At 49.9% G+C, this 26687-nt stretch overlaps 1 protein-coding gene across 5 annotated transcripts in view; it reads right to left on the reverse strand.

Moving 5' to 3' along the window:
• Window positions 1-23366, reverse strand: part of NAV2 (neuron navigator 2) — a 383040-nt gene extending 359674 nt beyond the window's left edge. For all 5 annotated transcript variants that reach the window (XM_028117715.2, XM_028117716.2, XM_088017420.1 and 2 more), the window contains exon 1: window positions 23109-23366. In XM_028117715.2, the coding sequence (XP_027973516.1) occupies window positions 23109-23366 (258 nt within the window). The remainder of the gene's footprint in view (window positions 1-23108) is intronic.
• Between the last annotated feature and the right edge of the window lie 3321 nt (window positions 23367-26687).

A 26687-nucleotide genomic window follows, 5' to 3' on the forward strand; every position in this document is an offset into this window, starting at 1 on the left:
TGGTTCTGGTCCCCTGTGCTCGGAGAGACAGCAAACCTCCTGGGCTGTTGGCAGGTTATTAAAATTTCATGCATCGTGCAGAAGTAATGGCTTGAAACTCCTTGGCCCAGAATGGCATAGAGGTTAGGAGTTGGAGTCCTGCCTCTGATTTTGGCTATATGACTCTAAGCACAAGCAAGTGACCTAGCCTTGCTGTGCCTGTTTCCTCCCATGTAAAATGGGGGTGATAACAATGTTTATTTTACAGAATGGCTGGGAGGATTAATCAATCCAATGCCTGGCACAGTCGGTGCTCTATAAGTAGTGACTAGAACTATTATTACCTCTGATGTAAATCTTTGTGGGGCTGGAAAAGAATCCTACAGGGCCCTATCTAGGATTCCAGGGGAGAGGGCTGCTCCCAGGGCAACATTAACCCCCCAGGACCCTATGGAGCTAGCAGAGAGAGTCAGGGAGAGCAGGCAGGGGCCCAGGCTCAGCTCACTGCCACCCTGCAACCAGTGGCACCAGGCTTAGGCCCAATGCCCATGGAGAAGTCTTAGGTCTTTTAGAGGGGTTCAGAGTGGGACAGGCCAACAAGTTCAGCTTACATTTAGTGAACACTTACTAGGTGCAGGTCCTGGGATCAGCACGCTATAGGACTTCTCTGATTTAGTCCTCTCAACACTATAGGGAAGGTACTATCATTATCCCCATTTTGCAGATGAGAAAACTAAGGTCACGCAGTAAGTGAGCACGAGGCCAGGACCCAACTCTGGCCCAGCCAACAGGAGCACCCATGCTTATAATGAGTCCCACGGAGGTGGGACTGCGGGGGGGCGGGGGGCTGCTTTCCCTACCGCCAGCCTGACAGGAGGATTGTGGGCCTGACTCCCCCTTCCATGGCAGATCTGGCTGAATGTGCGGTTCGTGACTTTCCTGGGGATCCGGGTCCAAGGCCTCTGGATTCTAGGTACTGCTGGTGTGAAGCGCAAGCAGACTCTAGCTCTCTCCCTCTACATTTGTTAGGGGAGTGGGAGAATGCGTCAATCTCTCCTGTCCCGGCCCAGCTCACGGGGGTTCATTCCCACCTCCATCAGCCAAACTTCTGGAAGTCTGTCGAGATGCCAGCGTGGCACCTGGAAGGAGGGACACTTAGTAACCCAGCGTTGGCCATACACACTCGAGCATGAGTGGCTTTGCATCAGACCAAGTGCAAGTAGGAAGGAAGGAAGGGCAAGAGGTTCAAGAGGAAGGGACCCGAGGCAGTCACGTGTGGGGGTGGCAGGCCCTGATGGAAGGCTCTGGCTGGCACAAGTCTTCTCAAAACTGACCCATTGGGGTCCCCTTCTTCCCTTCTTGCATGCCGTCCTCCCTGCACCAAAGCCGATGATCTTACTCATGCTGCGGCGTCTGTGTCTGGCACTGATTTATTCTATTCCTCCTTTTAAATATCACATTTATGTTTTAACACAGGCGTTAAAGAAATTGCTACCTTGCCTCCACCAGCCAGGGGGTAACTTCACTGATAACCACCGCCAGGAAATTGGCTCCTATAAAAAAACCAGCTTCCTGTAGGAGTCCCTGCAGAGCCCCTCCTCCTTATTCCTTCCTCAACATGAGACGCCAAGCCCTGTGCTCATTTGCCCTTTGATGGGCTTGGATCTACTTGCTCCTCTTCAGCCTCCATGCCCACCCCATTCCAGGCCTTGGTGGAAGCCCCATCTATAAAATGGGGCTGACAGCAGTTCCTTCCTTATAAGACTGTTGCAATCATTAAATAAAATAATACATGTAAGAGTCTTAGAATAGTACCTCGCACATAGTAAGCTCTCGTCAAATGTCGGCCATCACCACCACCACCAACAGTGGTCCTGGGATCACCGACAATCCCCAGTTAGGCCTGCCTCCAGTCCCTATCCCTTCCAGTGTCCTGAGGTGAATCCCTTGTATGGTATTTTCAGCCTGCCTTACCCTATTCGGAATCCCATCACGGTTCCCACTTTCTGGGACTGGGACCAAATGTCCCTGACTGTCTCCAAGGCCCTCATGCTCCAGCCTCCAGCCTGCCATGTGCCAATCACTTTCCTGTCCGTACGCAGTCAGAGCAGGTCTCCTCACGCCATCCCTCATGGCATGACTCTTCCTGTCCTCAGAAAACCTTCTCTCCTCCTTCCCTGTATTGAAGATCCTTTATCCTCTTTAAGAAAAGAAGTAAGGTCAGAATGCAGCTCTTGTCCCGTACCCACCCCCCCGTCTTCCATTCTGAAGCTGGGGACTGCTGGTGCCAAGTGGCCCCATGCCCACTGTGTGGTAGGTGGGGCAGCTTACGTCCTTAGCAGAAGCCTTGAAGGTGAGCTAGGCACATGGGTGATAGCAAAGCACGGACTCCGGAGCCACTCTTGAGCTCAAAAGCTGGTGTTACCATTTACCTGCCACTTGACTTTGATCAAACCAACCAGCTTCTCCAGCTCATGTTACTCCTCTGCAAAATGGATCTAAGGCCTAATGCCAGAGGGTAGTCGGGGCACCTAACCTGATGTTGGGAAAGAAGCCCCACCATGGTGCTGCACACAGCGAGTGCTCAGTAAAGGGTAGCTCCCTTCTCCGTCCCTTCCATGAATGACCACAAACAATAACGAGTTGTTGATTCTTACCCTATTAGAAACCAGAGTGCCACCTGAAGGAGCAATTTAATCCACCTGCTCCCACAGGAGGGGATGTGGTCGGTGGAAGTCGGCCTTCTCCTGTGAGAGGTCCACCTGCAGCCTCTCCCTGGAAATGCCCCCTCTTTTCAAAGCTGCTTTTGTCCTCAAGACAATAAAACTAGCATCCATACCAACAACATAATTGTGCAGGCATCAGTTAACAAGAAGGTTGAAGAGGGTAATAAAAATGCCCACAGCTCAGACTTCAAGCCCGTTGAAGGAAGAGTGGATGTGTGAGGCGCATAAATCCTCAGATTCCTAAAGGATGCTTTCTCTCCCTGCCTCCCGCGAGGCTGGGCAGGACAAGGCTTAACACAAATAGGGATGCCGGGATCTCCAGGAGACACCCAGACCACCACCGGACGAGGAGGGCCTGCTGGTGGCCCGATCCCGGGAGTGGAGTCCTGCTGAGAGCTGGAGACACAGTCCCCCGAACACTAGTCCCTCCTCAGAAGCCTGGGGTTTAATCTCCCACAGCCAGCCCTTCTGGCTCTGCCTCTTTCGGCTGGTCACCTAACCTCCCTGAGCTTCATTCTCCACCTGATAATTACTACCTCACGAGGTTGTTATGATAAAAAAAAAAAAAGACTCTCTTAATAGCTGCCCACATCTGGGGCATCTGCTATGTGCCAGGGTCCATGCTAAGCACTTTATGGGAATGATGTCTTTTCATCCTCTCAACCATGCCGTGAGGCTCCATTTTACAGAGAGGTTAAGTACTTACCTGAGGTCACAGAGTAGAGACAGGGTTTGAACCCAGGCCTGTTTGAATCCCCAGCCCATGCTCTTGATCGCTGTGCTTTGCCAACAGCAAACACCATATAAACCTCTGGTATCACTGTTAGTCACCTGAGACAGAAGGAAAATGCTACAAAAGACTGACAATCATGCCCAGAGATGTCAGTAGAGCCAGAGAACTGGTGTGCTGGGGAGGTTGGTATGGAGAGGCATGGAGCAGGCGTGGGACCCAAGCATTCCTGCCCACCCCCCGTCTCTCTCCTCTCCTTCATCTCTTACCTCCACTTGCCGACACACGCGCATGTTCCATCTCGAACGCACGTTGTGGGCAGTACCAGTTCACATTCATCATCCTACTTGGAACCTCACATTGGTCCCTAGAGGCAAGGCATATCATTTCCACCTTATAAATGAGGAAAACCGGGACTCAGAGAGGTTGAATGACATGCCCAGGGCCACACAGCCGGTCAGTCCCGTGGCGTGGCCCAGCACGTCAGTTTGGATCCTCTACCTCCAAGGCCCATTCTCTGTGTTTGTCCAGCCCTGCAGGTGTGAGTGAGATGTCCTCCTGGGATTTCAGAGCCCCTCCGTGACTCCCTCCACCCACCCACTCTGTTTATGGTTTGCTAAATCATGGCTGCTCTTTTGTTCACTGCTGTCTCCCCTACTGGCCTGTATATTCCTTTGAGGGCAGAGATCATGTCTGGCTCATCCACCATTAAATCAACAGGGTTCAGCCAGTGTGGAATCAGGTTCTCAGTGCAGAGTCACCAACTGGAAATGCACCTCAAAGCTTCCTCTCTCACCGTGGGAGTTGGGGGGAAAGAGATACAGCTCCTGGAAGCAGCGGTGAATCATAAAAACAATGGGACCGCATGTTATGTCTGGGAAGTAGGGCATGGATGGCGGGGCCAGGAAAGGTGAAAGGTGCCGCATGTTATGTCTGGGAAGTAGGGCATGGATGGCGGGGCCAGGACAGGCTTCTTCTTCCATGCCCACCTTGGTGGCATCTCAGGAAACCTAGCTGAGTCCTAGTGCCCCCACTCCCAAATGGCTCCCTTGGCTCGGGCTGTCACACTTAGCAACTGAAAACAGAAGATACCCAGCTAAATTGGAATTTCAGATAAACAACCAATAATTCTTTAAGTGTGTCCCATGACATACCAAATGGACCAATTACCTTGGTTCAGGCTTTGTCGTTAATATTTGTTACATACTTAAACATTTATCTGAAATTCTGACTTAACTGCATTTTATCTAGCAACCCCATGTAGGTACCCTAAGTTGTTGGGAGGGCTGTTATTTCTCCAAAGGTGCTGAGAACGATGCCCCTGAGAACCAAGGGGACACTGAAAAGGGCCAACTACAGTCCCCAGGGTCTAAGGAGCAGGGCCTGGCCCAGAGAGAGATGAGCAAGGAAAAGGCCGAGGGCTGGCCATGGCCTAGGGAGCGGGGTTCACGCGCTCTTCCTGGCATGGGGAGGAATGTGGAGCCCGCCCCAGCTGCTCCCCATTAAGCAGAACTGGCATTTCAGAGCACGTCAGAGGCGCTGGCTCCCAGCCCTGGAAGTCAGCATCTGGCCTCTGAGCCAGCGCGGCCTGCCCAGCCCCAGCCCGCTCACCTCAGTGGACCCTGACGGAGGGCCCCACCAGGCCCATTGTCATCCTGCCCGGTTTCAATGGGGCCATTCAGGGGCTTTGCAACAGGCCCTTCTGGAGGGCACTTCCTCCTCCCCCTCTGGACCACCCTTGGCCACAGCCTTCGCCTGTGTGGGTGGGGGGTCTGGCTGTGGTGAAAGCAGCCGGCAGCCAGGGCAACATTACTGAAAGCCGGATTGTTGACAGAGGGCACGGAACAGAGTCCCCCCATGTCACGGGACTCTGGGTCGCTCTGCCCACACTGTGCCCCCTCACCCCACCCGAGGCAGCCCCGCTTCCGAGTGGCCCGCACCTGAGGACAGAGCAGCAAGGCCTCTCCTACATTCACTGAGAAACAGAGGTGAGTGGTTGGAGCCAGATAAAGCGAGTTCAAGCCCAGGCTTTGCCAGGTCCTCGCTGTGCAGATCAGGCAAGGTGCTTCACCTCTCTGAGCCTTTCTTTCTCCATCTGTAAAATGAGACTAATGATACCTACCTCCTAAGGTGCAGATGGAAGGGGATAATTCACAGAAGCATGGAGTCTGATGCAGAGCTGCTGAATAAACATTCCCTTCCCCTCTTTGCCTTCTTATATCTAGCTTTTCCTGATCCACAGAAGACCCCAGAAAATGTGCTCTCCAGTGACCAGCAGATCCAAAGCCCACGGATGGGGATATCTTGGTTCAGACTTTATCAAGAGGACACTGGCCCTTTGCAGACCTGGGACTCCAGCCGAGGCCCCTCAGCTCACCCGGTGCTCCTTTTGCCAGCCCGCTCCGGCATCCTGAGTATCTTGTATCCACTTTGCACTTCCAGATCTCCTGCCCCAGGTTGCTCGTAAGCTCTGACTTCTGAATGAGCACACAGAACAACAGATGCCGAACTCTCTGGGCACTGTCAGGCAACTTAAAGGCAGCCAGCTTGGGCCTTAAACAGAGGACAAAGGGACACACACTCTGGGTTCATGACCGCTCAGCAGGCGTCCTGGCTAACCCTTCCCGGTGGCCAACATCCCAGGGTACTGCCCACCCTGCGTGGCCACACCAGCCGCGGGGGGCAGGGAGAAGAGCCAGGGCTCTCCGGTCACCGGAGCCCTCTGCCATCTGCTCACCACATATTCAATCCAAAATATGCAGCCCTGTCGTCTCCGAATCCTGCACGTATGCATTCAAACCTCAGCTCCTCTCACTCTAACTAGGACCCTGTTCTCGCCTGCCCCACTCACCCGGCTCCCCCTTCTCTTAATCATCCACTTTGATCTTTTACTCCGGACCAGCCTTTGTCAGAGCAGGGGCTGCAGACCATCCTGTGCACCTCTGCGTGGTCTTGCCTGTCAAAAATACAAATGCATGGACGGGCCTTGCCCAGATCTGCAAAATCAGAGGCTCTGAGTCTGGGGGGCCCATTTAACAAGCACCCAGGCAATGCTGCTACATACTGAAGTGCAAGGATCACTGTCGTGGAGCAAAAGAGGCATGCCTGGCATCTCTCTCTGGCCCCATAGGACCTTTCTTTGCACACTCCCTTTCCTGTTAACGACTATTACAAAGAAAGCATTAATTGGTTTCCTTATTGCCAAATTACACTAATATAACTGTGCGCTGCCCTCTCATTTCTCGATTGCATTCCACCTTGGACTTACTTGAGAGGTTTCTATCCATACATTAGGGTACAGCAAAAAATAGACACACACACATCTGGGACCTAACATTTATGGAGAACTCATCACATGCCAGGCGCTTGCCACATTCTTCATATAATTTGTGGCACTGAATGCTCAGAGCAGCCCTGAGAGGTCACTAATCTCACGGCCCTAGAGCAGATGAGGAGGCAGGGGCAAATCTAGCAACTCATCTAAGGCCATATCCTGTGTGGACAGAGCCAGAATCCAAACCCTGGTCTGTGTGGCTGGGACCACCTGCTCTTACCCACTTCATTCTCCTGCCTTTTTTGAGGGAGCTGGTCTCAAATCCAGGAAATTACTCCCCTAAGTGGCCTCAGGATCCGCTGCAGAACGCGAAGAACTACAGCTGTCGAAGCCTCACCCCGGGCCTGCATTTGTGAGGGAAACATCTGGACATGCGTACTGTTTTAATAATGCCACATGTTCCTGGCAAAGAGCCAACGGCTATGTGCCTGGGTTACGCAGCTTGTTAAAGTAGGGTCTAGAAGGGGAACTAAGTCTCTTGACTCCAAGAACAGTGCTCCTTTGGCCTCCCCACACTGCCTGCCTACTGCTAGGGTGCTGCCAGGGGTCAAAATAGATTTCCTGTGGCCTCTCAAAGAGCATTTGGACATACACATCTTCATGCACACACACGCATTCCCGCGCGTACATGCATCCAGGCATGCACACACAAACCCCTTCTTGGTGTCAGGCTCATTGTCTTCCAGGCACAGGGCAGTTTCCCTGTCCCCATTCAGGGCCAGGTCTGGACTTGAGGGTGGCTGGGGATGCCCTCCTGCATGTGGCTGGGATGGGATTATGTGAGACGGGTCTAGAGGAGCTGGGGATGAGGGAGAAAGCCACCTTCCTTCCTCCTGCAGACCCCCAAGAGGTCACCAAGCCTCTTCCTCGTCCTGCAGTGGCCCAGGCCTGACTGAGATGAGTGTGCACAAGGACGGGCAGTTTCTACGGCACCAGTGACCATGGGAGCAGCTTTTAAATAGCCCTGCTTTACATAGAATGCAGCAAAAAAGCTCCAACATCAGATTAGACAATAATTTCACCAAACAGCCTGATTCAGAGGCTCAGTTAATCTCCACTCTTATCAATGGGCTTTCCCCACATCAATACATAACCGCAGCATGATTGAAAGAACTGCCTCCACAGGCAGGCAGATTGCCTGGGCACAGCACCTGCCTATTGCGAAGGCTTCCCTAGGCAGAGCGGGAGGGCCCAGCACCACCACTGCAGCGAGCCCCTCCCCTTGGTACCCGGAGACATCCTGCCTCCTTCCCCACCACGTGCTGGAATCATGCAATGCAATCTTCAATCACAATTCAAGGAGAAAGGGAAGGAGACTTCAAAACAGCAAGGGATTGTGGGAGTCGGGCTCCGTACAGCTGTGGGAATGGCTGTCCTCCCTTTGCTGAAGGGGCTAGAAAGGATCTCACAGCCCATCTGGAGAAAGGCTGGGATGGAACTGCCTCTAGCTCCTGGAAGATGCCATCTCGACCAGCCCAGAGCACACCCAGCAGGGTGGAGAGCTGCGGGCCTCTAATCCTGAGCTCCCACGTCAGAGACTAGATCTCCCCTCCTCCTGCAGTTACCCAGAGAGATTACAGCCTCCTAACATGCTGACCAAACAGCTGCAAAGCCCAGTGCACAGGTAAATGAGATGTGGAGTGGGCATGGATTCTAGAAGTCTCTTTTATGATACCCTCCTCCTCTAGGGCTGCCCTGTCTATCCCTGCCATCCCTAACCACAGGGTAAAATAATTAGAGGCGATGGGGTCTGTGCCTCCAGACAGAGGTGGTAACTGAGTACTTTATAGTAAGGGGGCTTCTCTTAAGTACTACTTCTGAAGGGCTAAGGGCTTAAGTGCCCCTCTGCTTCTTAAACTTTAATTTACCTATGACCTAGGGGTCTTGTTAAAGTGCAAATCTAATTCGGAAGTCTTGGGATGACGCCCAAGATTCTGCATTTCTACCAAGCTTCCAGGTGATGCCATTACTACTGGTCCACAGACCATACCTTTACTAACAAAGGTTAAAGCACAAAAAGAGGGAGGGAGGGAGGGAGGGAGGGAGGGAGGGAGGGAGGGAGGAAGGAAGGAAGGAAGGAAGGAAGGAAGGAAGGAAGGAAGGAAGGAAGGAAGGAAAGAAGGAGGGAGGGAGGAAGGGAGGGAAGGAAGGAAAGAAGGAAGGAAGGAAGGAGGGAGGGAGGGATGGAGGGAGGGAGGGAGGGAAGGAAGGAGGGAAGGAGGGAGGGAGGGAGGGAGGGAGGCAGGGAGGGGAGAGAGAAGGGGAATGGAAGACAAAATGAAACCAGTGCATGTTGGCAAACCCAATTCTTACCCCCACATTCTACTGTGGGCATCTCAGAGCCAGCCCTAAGCTTGGATAAAGTAAGAGTCTGTTCAGAGGGTAAGAATTCCCCAACCTAAGCAAAACTATTACTCTTTCCCAGCCAACCTAACTCACCCACATCTTTGTGTTAAGATGCTGACATTTGTGCTAAGACACTCACCCACCCTTTGCACTAAGAGCCCCCATAAAGAAGCAAAACTGCCAAAGGATGATAGTTTGACCAATTAGTATCTTAAGGGACACAATGTAGATTTGTTAGTGGGGTCTGAAGAAATAGTGTAAGAGCCCTAGGCTGGGAATCATACCTGGATGCTAGTCCCAGCGCCACCTGAAATCTTGCACGAGTCCCATCACTTATTCACTAAACATTTAGTAAGCACTTACCATGTGCTGAGGATACAGCTGTGAACAAGCTGAACAAACCCCTTGTTCTCATGAAGCTGAAAGTCTAGCAGAGGAAAGCATATAATAAACACACAACATGCCAGAGGACTGCTCTGGTTCTGGAGAAAAATAAAGCAAGGTAAGGAGATAGATATCAAAGGAAAGCTGCTATTTTATATAGGGTGGTCAGAAAGGGTCCCTTTGATAAAGTGACATCTGAGCAGAGACCAGAGGTAAGGGAGTAACCCTTGTGAATATCTGGGAAGACATTTCAGGCAGAAAGAACAGTAAGTGCAAAGGCCCTGAGGCTCAGCTTTCTCATCTATAAAATAAAGGGCTAAGAAAACAAGGTCTTTGTGATATAGCTCTAAGGTTCCCAAGTCTGCCCATCAGGAGCAGGAGAGGCTTTGCGGTTGGGGGAAATGACCTGTCCTGTGTGCCTGGGTCAGGGTGGTGAAACCAAGAGGACACCTTCCCACTCTCTTCCATTTTTAATAATCCTATACATCTCTCTTTCCAGCTCTGTTTCAAGGAGCAAACTACCAGTTGTTTTTAAGAAACAAAAATAATCTGCCCTATTAAGGGTGAGATATTTTAAAACCACTGAATGGATTTTTCCTTCCCTGCTCTTTTATATTTTTTTATTTTATTTTTTTATTGATACATCTCCTCTCCTTCCAGTTCTAAAATAAGCACCCTGTCTGCCCATACACGAATCCAAAGGCAACACACTGCAGATGGCGTGGGCCTGGGGAGAGCCAGATGGAGGTCGCTTGGAAGGCACTAGACCTGGAGAATCCACCAAGGCAGCCTGGCCAGGCTGGCCTCACCCAGGGTCTGCTTCCTCTGAATCCAGGTGACGAGACGCTCTTAAAAACAGCAGTGGAATGTGGTGAGAGTTGGCATTTGCAAATGACAAATTTCTGACCGAATTCCAGTTCTTTGGAATGGAAAACCAGCAGCTTCCTGTTACAAAATGTACCAACAGTTCATGCCTAATACATGGGTGTGGGCAATTCATATATTTCGAATCTAAATTTGGCTAAAAATATAACAAAGCTGGCATATTTTTAGCCAGGTAAACATTTCTAGGGACTAGGTCAAATTTATATTGGTTTCTGCTCTGCAATCCAGAGAAGGAACGATTCTAAATGAGCGAGAAGCAGGGACAAAAGGGGAAAGTCACACAGGCCACCAGGCAGTTGGGAGTCACTGATTCTTGGTGACCGTGTCCAATTTGGGAGTGCTTCCCAGGCTAAATGGTTTGCCCCTTCCCATTAGAGAGGCAGCACCTTTTAAAGAATGAAGAAGGCCCACGCTGCTTCAGAAGGCAAGCCTTACTTGAGTTTTACTACCTCTCACTCTGGAGACCTGTAAGCACATCACTTGCCCTCTGCCTGCCCTCAGCTGTCCGTGTCTCTCCTCCCCACCCTCAGCCTAGAGTTGGGTTTCGTTAGAAGTGGCACAGAGGGAGGCCCGTGCAATGGGTGAAGATTCGGGCCCTGCAGATTCTGCCTGAGTTTCAGGCCTGGCTCTTCCGCTTAGAGGTGGGGGAACTTGGGCAAGTTGCTGAGGCTCTACAGGCCATAATTCACCTGTAGAGTGGAGACAATCACTAAAGTGCCTACCTCAGAGGTTATTGCTTTTGTGATGAGGACGTTGGAAAATGCACAGAAGATACTTAGGAGACTGCCCAGTGCATAGTGAGTGCTCAGTAAACAACAGCATCTACCCCACACCAGGCATTCGGACACATGCTAATTGCTTTAATCCTCATGACCCATTGAAATGCTAAACTTTCCCTGGGGAAACTGAGGTTCGGTGGGTCTGCCTTGTCTAAGCTGCAGTTTAACGACTGTTTATTGAGCCTACAGTGTCCCAGGCCCCACACTAGCACGGGGGAAGCTAGTCGCCTGGGCGATACATGGGGAGGGAATATTTTAACCCGGGTCTCTCTGACTTCTAGCTTGGGGGGGTGGAGGGGGTCTAAGAGGCTGGACAGAAAGAGTGGGGACGTGAAATCAGAGTTTCCATACTGACTCCATGTGGTCTTGGTCAAGTTACTGACCTCCTCTGAGCCTCACACATAACATGGATGAAATGCCACCAGTCTTATCACATTGTTGTGAGGCTTAAATAAGATGATGTATGTAAAGTGGCCCATGGGGGGTGTTCAGCGGTGGTCTCTTGCTACAATGACACCATCCACATAGAGAGCCTGGTTTTCTGGTCCATTAAGCCAAATGCAAATCTTTCTAATAGGCAGGGATTAAGAGTACTTTACGACTTGGTAGGAGGGGAAAAGAATATATGGCAGGGCTGGATCCACTACTCTAAACCATCAGGCCATTCAGAGCGGACCCTCTGACCACCATGAGTGGGGTGGAAAGAATACTGGGGCCAGAAGATGGGAGGCCTCAGTTCCAGTTTTGTTCTGCCCTCATTGCTGGGTGACTGTGGGCAAGTCGCACCCCTCTCTGGGCCACGGTTTCCCCATCCGCAACAGAGCTGTGAGAAGAGGTGGCCTCCTAGGGCTACACTGGCTCACGTGTCTCAAGTGTCTTGTCCAGAGAGGCGCAGATCACTGAGCAGACATCCCAAGTAAGCCCAGTTATTCTAAATCTGGTTTTGTCACCTAAATAGTGCTTTTTCCCCCCAGAGCTGCCTTCTTCTGTCCAGAGACAGTTAACGACCAAAGTTCCCACACCGGAAGGTCTAACAGCTCTGGAACACTTGTGGCCCACACATTTTGACGTAAACATGCGTCACTCCCAGGTCTGAAAAGAATCAAAGCAAATCAGCATGAAATGGGGACTGTCTGCTGAGCTGTAGCCAAGCGGCCCGTGGCAGGAGGACAGGAAGAGAAGTCTCTCAGCTGTTAAGCACATGGACCCCGCTGGGCCCCACAGCACAGGGGTGACCTGGGGGGCGGCAGCCACGGTGGTGAGAGAACAAGATCGTGCCCAGATTGCAGCAGGATGTGGGCAAAAGCCAACGGGTCTCCTTGTTCTATAAACGTGGAGCCTCTAAAGACAGGCTGCGACAGGCCCAGGAGGCCAAGGCCAGGGAAGTGGGGAACAGGCTCCAAGGAGAAGAGGGTTTGGACATTTGGTTGTCTAAAGCTACACCTCAGTACAGAACTCAGGCCCTCCTCCAATTACTGGCAGAAGAAGACAGTGGCTAAGAGGTCTTGGAATTAGAGAGAACCAGGTTTGAATCCTGTCACCGTCTGTGGCACCTGTGTGGCCTGAATAAGTTCCACGCCCCCCACCCCCACAGGCACTCTCCCTAGTGACTCCTCCTTTTTCTTCTTACTGGTAAAACAGGATCAATAGTGGCTCAGAAAGTTCGTGTGAGGATTGAATGAGATTATGTATGGAAATGGAACATAAAGGATTGCTGTCATCATCATTCCTGGAAGGCTGTCCCATCCTGGGACTCTCTAAACCCTCCCCTTTTCTTCACCAGCTAAAATCCTTCAGAACCCTTGTCAGGTCCCCCTTCCAAAGCTGGGCTCTGTGTGTGTGCGTGTGTGTGCGTGTGTGTGTCTGCCAAACCCCTCCGAAGCCCGCGGTGTTCTCTCCCCCTCAACCCCTCCAGCCAATCATACAGTCATTGTCACATCCCGACAGATCTCCCATTGGAGCAGCCAGACCGCTTAGACATTACAAACAGCCTTCCGTAAGGGAATCTGCCTCCTCCTCCCCAGCCAGCCCAGGTGCGCTGCCCTAAGACCCGGTGTTGGAGAGCTTGGATGCTGGCCTCAGCCAAGGTTCAGGTCGCCCTCTCTGTGTCTCCTACACTTGGCCACCCACCATCACATGACCTTCTCAGTTCACGTGCCAGGAGGGAGTTCTGCAGAACACATGGCTTAGCCACGGCCTCATGAGCGCAGCTGGCGCTCCATATCTACTTACTCCTGTTTTTCAAATCTTTCTTTCATCTTCCCGCTCCCAACCCTCTTTTCGTCTGCAAATTATAACTAGGAACCTACTATGTGCTGACCCCGTCTTAGCAGAGATCAAAAGAGACACATCCCTGATCTCATGGAAGCCATGGTCTGGCTAAAGGAGCCATCACAGGCCAAGCTGTGGGGGCTATAGAGCAGACTATGGGAGCAGAGAGGAGAAATACTACCACGGTGATGGTGGAAGGCTTCCTGGAGGAGGTGACACAAAGCCTGAACTTGAATGGGGAAAGGATGGGGAGGATTTAGCCAGGCAAAGGAGAGCTAAGTGGTGGGGACAGGAAGAGCACTGGAGCAAAGAAAGGAGCTTGCTCCCACTCGTGCTCCTCACCTTCTCACTGCTTAGATGAGTAGGACTCAACGAGGGCTTTTAAAACTTTTTAAAATTTCCTCATTAAAAACAATTTCTTTTATACTTTCAACTTTGGAAACATCTTAGATTTTTAGAAAAGATGATCAAATCAACTTGGATCTTCATGATTCCATAAAATGTCAGCAACTATTCTCATGAAAGAACAGGAATTAAGCCAAGATTTTCACACTACACCAGAAAGGAGATAAGGAGTCCAGATCCTAAACCCAGTGAAATAAACTTGGCCTGGCTATTTATTGTCAGTGAGTGTACACACACACACACACACACACACACACACACACCCATTGTCGGTGAGTGTACACACACACACACACACCCATTGTCGGTGAGTGTACACACACACACACACACACCCATTCCCATCTCATTTATGTTCTCATGGGTACACAGTAGATTTCAAGGGGAACTGCTGATGTGTACTCTAGCCAGACCTTTGTTTTGTTTTTCAACATTTTATTTTGAAAAATTTCAAACAGAAAAATTGAAAGAATTGCATGTGTATCTTCACCTAGATTTACCAGTTGTTAACATTTTATGACACTTACTTTCTCCTCTCTGCAGATATACTAACCTTTTGTTCCCCTATTTGAGTTAGTTGCTGACACCAAGACACTATCTCTCTAAATATTTCAGCATGTATCTCCCAAGAAAAAGGACATTTTCTTATATAAGTTCAATACTGTTTACATCGATAGAATAACATTCTCTTGTACACCATCTGAATTCAAGTATCTCCAATTGTCTCCAAAAGAAACGTCCTAGGATTTGTGGTTTTGCTCCTCCAGGTTCCAGGCAACAACCTCTCACTGGATTTGGTCATCATAGCTCTTTGGTCTCCTTTTCTATAGTAATTCTCCATCTACTTTTATTTTTTTTATGACCTAATTGTATTTATTTATTTTATTTTATTATGTTATGTTAGTCACCATACAGTACATCATTAGTTTTTGATGTAGTCTTCCATGATTCATTGTTTGCATATAACACCCATAGCTCCATGCAATATGTGCCCTCCTTAATACCCATCACTGGGCTAACCCATCCCCCCACCCTCTCCATCTACTTTTTAAAATTTTTTGTCTTTCATGACATTGTCAGTTTTGAAGATACCAGGCCTGTGTTATTCAAGAATGATCCATAATCTGAATTTATCTGATTGCCAACAAATGATTCCAAACAAATTCCCCATTTTTCCAGATTTATTTATTTATTTATTTATTTATTTATTTATTTATTTATTTATAGCACATGCATATGCACAGGGGGAGGGGCAGAGGGAGAGGAAGAGATTCTCAAGCAGACTCCGCACTGAGTGCTGAGTGCGGAGCCCGACACAGGGCTGGATCTCACAGCCCTGAGATCATGACCTGAGCCAAAACCAAGAGTTGGTTACTTAACTGAGCCACCCAAGCGCCCCCTCAAATTCCCCATTTTTCCCTTCCTCTCTCCAGGATCAGCCCTGCCAGCTACCCCGTGAAAACACTTATTGGACCTTGTGGCCTCAGAGCACTTGGAACTTTACAAATCCCAGAGGGGTTTAACTGATATTATTAAGCAACTAATATTTATTTAATATTGAAAGAATATTTTCAATATTTCCAAACCTTAGGGGTGGGAGGGAGGAGTCAAATGTCATATGTACCAAGCCCAAGGAAATTTTATAGCAATTTACTTTGATTTAGTATTAACAATGGCTTTTCAGGTATTTTTTTTCAAAGTGCATTTACACTTGCTATTTAAGAACTTAAACTTTGGGGTCAAGGGGTGCCTGGCTGGTTCAGTTGGTAAAGTGTACAACTCTTGATCTCAGGGTTGTAAGTTTGAGCCCCATGTTGGGTGTAGAGATTAACTAAAAATAACAAAATCATAAAAAAAAAAAGAACTTTGACTTTGGGGTCAAACAGATATGGGCTCAAATTCTGGATCTACCACTTACTAGCTACTTGGAAAAGTAGCTTAACCTCTTTTGGTCTTGGTTTCCTTAAGGGGTATTTATGGCCAGAGTCTCAGTCCTAATAATCGCTTCCGTTAAGCTTCACAAGAACCCTTCAAAAAAGGTAGAGCGAGACTGATCCTCTCCATTTTATAAGTCAGGTAACTGAAGCTCAAAAGACAATGTGACTTGTTGAAGGTCATGCAGCAAAGCATCCAAAGAGATACAACTAGAACCAAAGTTGCTGACTCCCAGAGCTGTCCTTTCCATTTCTCTTCAGGAAGTAGCATCTTCCTCCTCAGATGTTGTGAGGCTTAAATAACATGATACGTGTCTGGTGCAATGCATTATTCTAGTACAGAGGCTATGTTCAGTCAGTGTCAGTGATGTTAGTATCATTATTTTTACTTTGTCACACTGCTGTGAGTAACTGATTTTGTTCAAAGGCCCCAGAAGAAGTCTGGGAGCCAGGCTCATAATTATCTTGACTTCCACCAAGGCAGGGCGGGCGTTGGAACAACCTAAAATTCACTGAAGGTATTAAGGTTTCGCTTGGAAGGAAAGACAAAATATTCTGAGGCTGTGGGGCCATTGTTTGCAAAACACAAGAGAGGGTCTGTTTTCCTTGGGAAAAGGACACTAAATCATGAGTCATTCTTTAGGTTGTATGTGGGTGACTTGAGGTTCCTGAGAAAACTTTTGTGTTGCTCACTATTGTCATGTGTGGACTGAAACACGAAAAGCCTGACCCAGTTTTATTCCCCAAATCCCATGACCCATTCTGCCCAAGACATTCTAGGAACACATTGTCCATCTCCTTGAACAACGGAACCAAGAGACAGAGTAGCCATTGAAATTGACCCTGAGGCAATTAGTAAAACACCGTTGGGCAGCCGGCCATGCCTTGGGGCACCTCAGTGACCAAACTGATCACAAGGCCCAGCTCCCACCATAATGATGTCAGCCACAAGGGAAGAGGGCTTTCCTTCTGCCCTCGAAACAAAAAGTAGCCATTCAGAAGCCCAACCAATGGGATTGTTCCCTTCTTAGTCATAATGGCAAGGCCATTACATTGTCCAGGGCCTATAGGGCTGGCTCAGGCAAGGTCTTACAAAGAAGGCTTCCTATAAGTTTGGTTTGCAGTAGATCCCCCGGCTTGGCTGGTGCTATAGGGATGGTGTATCTAGAACCAAAATGTGGAGGTTTCATTTCACAACTCTGGATATGACTCATTTAGGGGGACATTGTTCTTAATTTACTCTTGCTCCCCATTCATCTAACCAAAGCCCTGCTCTCTTCTCTGCTTCCATGGTGCTAGTCGTCTCTTCTTCCATGTAATCAACTGTGTACTTGGGAGGCACTTGAGAGACAGGTAGGGTGGAAAGAATGTGAGCTTCTGATGAGGCAGATCTGGTTTCCAAACTTGGCTCTGCCCTTGCATAATAAAAATAGGCAATACCACGTATTCTTTGCTTATTAAGTGCCACTGTGCTCAATACCTACCTGTACCCGTTTTTACTTTATAGGTGAAGACGCTATCATTTTGAGATGTGAAGTAACTTGCCTGAAGCCTGGATTCAAACCCTGGTCTGTCCCTCAGTGAAGCATGATCTACCATGTAAAATGGCCTCCGAGTGCAAACTCCCTTTGCTCTCAAGCTTCCTCATATAAAATGCATAGACTACGTTACATTTTACCCATTGCTTGCGTCTCAAATTATATATAAACAAACATATATACAAATATATAGAACAAATATGTATATAAAGCAATAAAGAAATAGGTATACACACAAAACAAATACACAAAGCAAAGATATATATATATAAAGCAGCAGAGACTACCTGACACATAATAGATGCTCCAGAAATGCTCCCTTCCTTGCTGCTCAGGCAGATTCTAGGAAAGAAAAATCTCTGACCTCAAGCCCAAATCTCACTGGGTGGTTCAGCTTTTTCAGACTAGCTTCCAGATCTTCTCCAAGTCTTTATTAAAACACCTCTCTCAAGGGGCGCCTGGGTGGTTCAGTCATTAAGCGTCTGCCTTCGGCTCAGGTCATGGTCCCAGAGTCCTGGGATCGAGCCCTGCACCAGGCTCCCTGCTCCGTGGGAAGCCTGCTTCTCCCTCTCCCACTCCCCCTGCTTGTGTTCCTGCTCTTGCTATCTCTCTGTCAAATAAATAAATAAAATCTTAAAAAAAAAAAAAACCTCTCTCAAGGCCACATCTCTTATGTCATAGAAGTAAGTAACATGGGACACCAAGATTTGGTGCCTCAGTCTTGGTCACAGAGGAAGAGAGTGTGAGAAGTGGGAAGCAAATCTAGCTATTCCGAAGGCTGGAAATTGGGCTGTAATTCCTACAGCCTGGCCTTTGATGTGTGTGCGCTTACATGTGCTCATTACTTTAAGCTGTTCCATGTGTACGTATTTGTATGTGTGTGTGTGTGTATAAATGTGTATATACACATATCCAGAAGTAGATGTATTTATATACACACATAATGATATCCTAAATAAGCCACCCCTCCCACCTTTAAAGTGTCTTCAGAAAATTAACCCATGGAATAAGCAATAATATGCGAAATATAAACGTTCTTGCATGTTGGCGGATAACCATGCTATACATTCCCCTCTAAGAATGGAGAAAGAGAAGAAAGGGTATAACACAATAGCAGAAAAATGCACTAATCAAATCCATAATCAACTTTGATGATGGAGCAAGGATTCTAATCAAAACACAATGGGGCAAAGTTGCAACAGGTTGTAAGCTTGGAGCTGCACTCTCTTCCCAGGCGCCTCACCTGCTCTTTCTTTTTAAACATCTAAAACAGCCACAGAGGATGTCAATCACTTCTAATTACTTTTTTTAAAGAAATGAGTTGCAAGTTGAACACCAGGCTCCTAAAAACAGGAAATTTCAAAGTCTTATATATATATATTTTTTTTCCTACAGCTGCTTCTTAAAAATAAGCTAACCTCTCCTCAAATAGCTCATGTGCATTCCTTATCTGAAGGTCAGCCGGCCAGGGTTTCTGAACTAACACAGAGCATGCCTCTAAAACAATTCTTTGCATATGGTCATAATTTATACACCACGTTAACAGAGCAGATGCTATAAATGTTCACTCTTGTGGGAAGGCCTAGGTATCCCAGCACGAGCAAGGGAATTTGGGAGGGATGTGTGGCTGCAGAGCACAGGCCCCCCAGTTGGGGGAGAGCCCAGCTGTAGGTTTGGGGAGAGGTTCAAGGTGAGGGGCCCGGGGAGCTGACAATGGGGCTGCACCTAAGAGCCGTTTGCTGGCTACCTTAGGTCTTTTCACACTTGATGGACATGGAGAGCCGGCTTGGGAGGAAAGGGTTGTCACTGGCTGAACAGAGTTGCTGCATAATAAAAGAAGCCTCCCTTCCCCTGTAACTACCATGTTGACTATTCTGAACCCCAAGCTAATAACAATAATCACTGTCACTTTCCCAAGAGTCTGAACCAGGTCTTTATGGATACCACCTCCCAGCTTCTCCTAAGGAGCCTGCATATGCAGAATTCTTATCCACCAGCCAGCAGGCAAAGCCAATCCTTCAACTGCCAGATGCTTTTGTTCTTCTCACCACCTTTTAAAAAGAAGATACTAGATACAGAGCCAATTACCTGTTGCATGAAAAGCGCAGCTTCCCTTGGCAGGTAAAATCATCTGTTCTGTACCACAGCATGGCCCTGCTCCTCATCCTTCCCTCTCTTGGTCATCTCACCTCCGCTTCTCCCCACCCAGCCAGTCCTGCCCATCTGAAGGCCAGCCTCCTCCAGGAGGCCATCTGGATTTCTCCAGCCATTATGGCCCTTCCCTTCCTTCAGGCCCCCTAGCATATCTTTCAACCCTCTCTGTATTGTGTCCTATTGCCCTTGGTACATCAGTTACACCTCCCAACTAGGCTATAAAATCCCCAAGGCCCAGGCCATGTCTTATTTGCTCTGTGCACCGGCCAGAGTAAAACAATGGAGGGAGGCAGCTATGAAGGCTGGGAAGACCACCAGCCTTGACGCTAACCCAGCCTGAGCTGAACTCCGTTCCATCATACCGAAGCAGGATGACCTGGAGCAGGGTACTCTACCTTGCTGAGCCTCACTCACTCTTCTGGCTCAACGGGTAGAGCTGGGGTCTTACCGGGGCCTGCAAGTAAACTGGAAATCTGTGGTTATCTCTCTAGAGCACAGAGGTTAAGGGCATGGATCCCAGAACCAGACTGTTCTAACTCTACTTCTGCTACTCACAAGCTTACTGACCTGGTCTTTGCCTCAGTTTCCTCATGAGCAAAATGAGAATAATAACACTTATGTCACTGGATTGTCAGAAGAATCCAAAGAGGCTTTTTATGTACTAGTCTTTAAAGCAATTCCTGGCATGTAGAAAGTGATTATATTATTTGATTTGCCATTTTCATATTTTTAATTTGTCATTATATTATTTAACTTGTCACTATTATGTTATTTGACTGCCATTATTATATTATTATTATAGAAAATTATTGTTATAGAAAATGTCATGTCTGCTTTTAAGCAGTACTGTGAGGATGAAATCATATGTAAAGAGCCAGGCACTAAAGTGGCTGTACCCTTCCCTCATCTTCAGGCCATGCCTGGTACTAATAGATGCTCTGTAAATGCTTGTGAACTGATTAGTACCTATTTCAAGGGCTAGAGAGATAAGCTATGCCTCTTCTCACTTACAGGCTATTAGATCCAGGTTCAACATGCCTTATCTCTTGGTTTAGCAATATAAATAGCTAATTCTATTAAGTGTTCCTTATTCGCCAGACAATGGGCTAAACACTTCACATGTTATTCTTCTTAATCCTTACAATTTGTATGGTTGCTTATGCCCATTTTTACAGATGGAAATACTAAGGCCCAGAGAGGTTAATTGACTAGGTCACCCAGCTGGTATGTGGCAAAGACGGGACAGCACAGATATCTGCCTGACTTTAAAACCTCTGCTAGTGACTGCACAACCCAGCCTTCTGCCAAAAGCTCCCTGAATGAAAGGGAGAGTCAGAGGCCCCAAGATATCATCTGCCATATAACTCATCATCTGACTATCTTCCAGTGATAAATACCAGGTTTTGGATTAGGGACTACAGAAGTCAAGCCAGACACAGTCCTCAAGCCTGTAATAGGGAGACTTTCCTGGATGGTGAATGGGCACCATGTTAGAGTGAAAGGAAGCCCTGTCCAAAGAAGGGAAAACCGCCTTTGCCAAGGTCACTTTGATACCAAGGTGGGGCAGTGAGAAAGAGGATCTGCCGCCTGCCTCAGAGAAGAGCCCTCAGGAAGCCCAAATGCGGATAAGGAAAGAGGAGGCTGGTAAAAAGTAGGGCAGTCCCTCAGGAAATAGCCAATGTCCTCAGCAGTCCATCTAAACCATCCTCATAATCAGCACACAAGGTCCCACTGAGGGCAAGGCAGGGGCAACGGGGGCATTCTGGGGACAGTGGGCCAAGAGCAAGAGAGGGAAACTGAGCCTTGAGGGACCACGACCCTGCCAGCCCCTTTAGCAACAGCTGGAAAACATTTTTTTTCAGAAAAGAGGGTGATGAATCACCTTTCCAGAACCTGCCCACTGCAAGTCCTCCAACAACGTTTGTTAAATATAGGGTCAAATGGGCAAAGGCAAAACAGCTGCCTGGGTAGAAACAATCCCATGTCTACTTTCTCTCTCATTCCTCAGGTCCTCCTCATCAGGCTGGAAGGGTGTGTGTCACATCCCAGAGTCCCTGCTCCGGCCTCCTACATACCACCCAACATACCTCATAAGCCCCACCTCCAAGGATGGAGAGGAAAACCTCACAAGAATGTACCCCTGAGCTCATTCTCATTTTGGAGCCTACCGGACCAATCCTGTGGCTAACAGCAGAAAAAGAGAACAGAGGGCAAAACCCTAGCAGAGACAGGCCCCCGGGAGCACAGGGGGAAAACTTGCCTTCCTCCCACACGCCATCACTCAAACCTGTCAGCTTCCAAAAATGTTTAGCTAGTGCAGCAGTGAGGGGCATGCTTATCAGTCTGGTGTGGGAGCTTAATCTGCTTTGAGGGCCTTCTCCAGCCCAGAGTTCCAAAAGTCTGCTTACAATTAGCTCCCAGCTCCAGTTCCTCCATCGGAAAGGCTAGCAATGTGTTGAGTTCTAGCCTCTGATCAGAGAAAGCTCCAGGAGAAGGTGGACACAGTGTCAGCAGAGAAGAAAGTGCCAACAAGGTCAGCTGGTCTGTTGCCACTTCCCTGACACCAGCCCCAAATCACCTCCCCCTCTGGCTTCCCGCCTCTCCTGACTGGGACAGTCACATCCGTCAGGTCAGCCTGTCCCCAAAAGTCCCTGCTGACTGACTGCCAAGAAAATACAGCATGCCCCGCTCCCTCCTACCAGATTGGGGCGGGGGGAGGAGCAGGGAGGGCAGGAGGCCAAGAGAACCTGATTGGCCCTTGCTGATTTCCTTAAAAGAGATTGCACGGCCAGGGCTTGTCATCCAGCCGAATTGGGAGATGCAGGCTCTGTCTGGAAAGGTAAAAGTCACCAATTCTCTTCAAGCCCAAGCCATCCCCTATCCCCACACCCAGTCACCCGGGCAACCAGATCCGGGATCTACTACCCAGGAAGGAGGGGCTTAGCTTCCGGCAGCTATTTGGAGCGGCCACCCCCACCTCCACCCCCACCCCAGACGCTAGGAGTCTCCGGCTGCATGGCTCAGCCGGTGCACCGGGCAATCCTTAGGGCAGTTCCAGCACAGTGCCTGGAATCCTGTCGGCCCAAGTCACGGGCAGGGGCAGGCCATCGTCAAGCCGAAGGGAGCAGGTTGATTGCAACCCTCAGACCCCTTTGCCTAGGTCTTGCTGCCAGGCCTGGGGGCGTCGAGCCCAAGGAGGCCTCAGACCGTTCCTTGGCAGAGACAGAATCTCTGCAGAACCGACAGCCAGCCAGCCGTTGCAGCAGACACTGCCTTCTTGAGGCCAAGGTCTCAACATGCAGGACCTGATATTACCAGAGCTGCCCGTTTTTGTTTTTTTGTTTGTTTGTTTGTTTTGGGGTGTGTGTGTGTGTAAAAACGCCACCCGTGCCCCCAGAAGGAAGCCGCGGGCGTGCCCACAGCCGGGTCTCTCAAAGCTCCTTAAGGCAAACCTCGCGCACCCGGCCACACCCACCGGCCAGCCCACTCTCCCCGCGCATCCCCAGATCTGCCAACCTAAGTGGAATGGCTCCCTTCTCCGCCCACCGGGCAGCCCTTTCCCCCATCCAACCGAGCCACCTTCCCCCCAAGAAGTATTCACCCACCCTCCCAGAACAGTGCCCCGGCACACAGCGCCTCTCACCTGGGTATCGAACCCGTTTTCCACCAAGCCGCTCTTCCGCAGCGGGAGCCCCTCCCCCGCCGGCTCCTGCAGCCCCTGGGATTTCAGGGGGATCTGGCTAGGGTAGGTAGTCTTGCTCACCTCCACCTTGCTTCCCAACTTGAGGTAGCAGGGCTGGGGGCCGGCCCGGGCTGGGGGCACGTGCAGGATGGGCGCGGCGCTGTGCACGGGTTTGGGCAGTCCCGACTTCATTTTGGAGGCGACCAGGATGGCCGGCATCTTCTCCCGGGGCTTCGGCTTTCCCAGCACGTCCCTGGCAGCGGCGGCGGAGGCAACCGCTAAAGGCAGCGCGGGTAGCAGAGCAGGCGCCGGGCCTCGGCCCGCGAGGCGCCCACCACCAGCGGAGGGAAAAAAAAAAAAAAAAACAAAAAAAAAACAAAAAACCCGGGTCGGGGAGCTCGCAGCAAGTCCGCGAGCGCGCCTTCGGGGTGCGGGATGGAGCAGAGGACTGGTCGTGGCGCTCAGCTGGTCCCACCTGGACTGATGCTGCAGCCGGGTTTCACGCCCCTCCTGGGCGGGCTGTTCAAGGGATCTGGGCGTTCAGGGGCTGTTCCCTCTTGCGATTCTCCTCCTGGGAACCCGATGCTTGGACGCCCATATTAACTTGTCACTGCATCTCCGAAGTGAGGAGGCCCCTTTGGAAGAGGAACGGCGGGGACGCGCGCCTCCCGCTCCGGGAGGCTGCGGGTGTGAGCGGGCGAGGGTAGGAGCGAGCAGCGGGGGGGAGGGAAGGAGCGAGCAAAGGAGGATGGAGAAGGAGAACGCACGGAGCCCAAGACGCCTCCACCAAGAGGCAGCTGTTGCCCCGATCTCGAGCACCGCAGTGTCACCCGCGACGCAGAGGCGCGGCGACGGCCCCCGAAAGGTCTCTCTAGGCGTGACAGTCACCACGGCTTAGGAGTCCCCCGGACAGATAGCACCTTAGCGCCAGCAGGTCTGCACATGCTCCGTGAACTAAAGCGCAGGAAGGCTGTGGCCGTGGGACGCGGGTACCCGGACGCGCGGCTGGCTGGCTGGGCAGAGCTGCGCTCGCGAGCGGCGGCCCAGCTTCCCGGGGAGGCTGCGCTGGCTACGGGGCTCCGAGCAGGGGAGGACAGGCTGCGGCCCGCGCGGCTGCGGCGCGCGCTGACAGCCCGGGCCGCCCCAGCGCGCCCATTGGTCCGTGGAGGACCAATCAGCGCCTGCAGTTCTCTCTGCAAAGGGGGCGTGGCCTCAACTCCGGGGCCGCGGTCGAAACTCTGGGGCCGTGCTTGGCCGCCAAGTACAAAGCCGGCTGGTGGCTGCTCTGCGGCGCTGCTCCTGCCGCGCGCTTCCCAGTGGGCCGATACTCCCGCGTCCCCGAAACCTTCTTTTTTGAAAAATGCCCTTTCGAATGCAAAGGCCCGCCTCGGGGCCCCGCGGGCAAGACTCGGGGGGAAGTTTGTTTCCTTTTTTCAAATTGTTCTGGTCACCTTAACGGTTTGAATCTTCCGGAATCGCGCCCGCCGCCCTGCGGCCCCCCATCTGGACTGGGCAGGGCTGTTCCTCGTCTCCTGCGTTAAGGACTCGCCAGCCATTTCTCCTCTTTTCTGCCAGCACTTCCAGGCGGGCCGGGGGGGGGGGGGGGGCCTCCCAAGAGCTTCCTCTGCAGCTTTCAAAGGCTGCCCTTTTCGTTTAACTCTTTGAAGTGTTTATAGGCAAATACAGTACCCAGGGAAGCCTCCCGCCCCGAGTCCGCTCCCGCTTGCAACCTACCGCGTACTCTGTCATTAGAGTGGCCGGAGGAAGCCAGGGAAGGCTCCATGACCCGGGCTGGCTCAGGCTAACCCTTGCTGCGTTTCTTGTACGAGCCCCTCCCTGTCCGCGCCTTGGACGCACTGGCCCCACAGGTTTCTCGACTTTAATGCGTCCGAGGATTTCTCGCTTCTCAGTTGCTCTTTGGGTTCCTCGCTGACGCAGAGTCTATGAGAATTGGAAAGCAAGATCCAAACAGGCCCAAACCCTCGCGGTTCATGGATGAGGAGACCCCACTCTGGAGAATAGCCTGGATTTAAACTAGGCGAGTTCTTTCATCAGACATGCACCCTTACAAGGCTTCGGTTTTCACTTGGAGTAAAGGAGGAGGTTTGACTACATTTATATCACGTGCTGTTGTTTGGATTAAATGAGATAGTGCATGTTAAGCATAAGTACCTGTCAGTGTAAGGGGTCCATAGATGTTAGGCATTATTATCCCTGTTATTAAATTACTGCTACTTGCCTCCCCAGTCATCTCTGCTTATAAGCTGTTTGTCTTTTTTCTCTGTCTCTAAGATAGGTTTTCCCTGTATGTCCACCCTGTAGCATGATTTACAATGCTGATAGCATTGATTTATCATTATCCAGACCAAAGGAAAACTGAAAGTTTTAAAACAACCTCTGAAAGCAGCATTAAGAAATGAGAAGGTGCCTTCTAACCCTGGCCTGCTCCCTCCCCCACCTTATCTTCCATCCACTCTATATAGTGCCTTTCTACTCTAGCTAGGCTGAAATACATAGTTTTATATATAATTCCAGGTATTCTCCCTCTCTCTCAAATTAAATCATACATGGTCTGTGTACTTAGCACTCAGCCCTTTGCTATCTAATGCCACCTTTTTTCATTTCATGTTTATTCTCAGAGAGTAAGCCTCATGAATTTAGGAACTGCGGTTTTTACCTTCATTCGAGTCTCTCAGCATCATATAATGCTATGGACAGAACAGCTACCCAGATTGTTACTGCATACGTGAGTGATGATAGCACCAATCCTCCAGGAGGAGAACCTTTTAGATTCAAGTACATAGTGTCATAAAAAATGTTATACTAGATTAAACCTTAGGACTCTCTTACCCAGAACTCTGGTTCATACAGATATACTAAGAGTTATGGGAAGATATTTGCAGTCTTCAACTTTAAAGTTCACAGAGATGCTCCGAAGTAATTCCATGACAGTGGTTCTCAAAGTATGGTTCCCAGACCGGTAGCAGTAGCAGCACCCGAACACTTGTTTGAAAACCCTACCCCGACCAACTGGACCAAAAGCTCTGGAGGTGCCCCCCCGCCCCAGTCTAGGTTCAACAAGCACTTAAGTCAGTGATTGTGATGCATACTGAAGTTTGAGGGCTTCCACCCTGATGAATATATCCTGCACTCAGTGATCTTCCAGGGCGCCCTAAACCTTGCTCTCCTTAGGAATTACTGGAGCTCTTGCTAAAATACACATTCTGATTCAGTAGGTCTGGAAGAGGGCTGAGTTTCTGTTTTCAGAATAAGCTCCCACGTGATGCCCATGCTGATGGTCTGGAGAGCACACTTTGAGGAGTAAGGCTCAACATAGGTAACAAAAGGGTTTCATCCCAAGGGTCATCTGTAGTTAAGTGACTGTCTGTCACACTGTACATCCATCTAGTTCAGTTGGAAACAGAAGTCTAATCAATTAATAATGTCTGTCATGGGTGCAGAATAGAAATAGTGATAGATATGCTAAATATCTGCCATCTTTGATCTCCCGTTTAAATTATATTTGCTGCCCAGGTCATT

The sequence above is a fragment of the Eumetopias jubatus genome, unplaced genomic scaffold (genome assembly GCF_037043125.1).
Source record: "Eumetopias jubatus isolate StellerSeaLion01/CBP00866 unplaced genomic scaffold, mEumJub1_p1.0 scaffold_13, whole genome shotgun sequence".
Classification (NCBI taxonomy): Eukaryota; Metazoa; Chordata; class Mammalia; order Carnivora; family Otariidae; genus Eumetopias; species Eumetopias jubatus.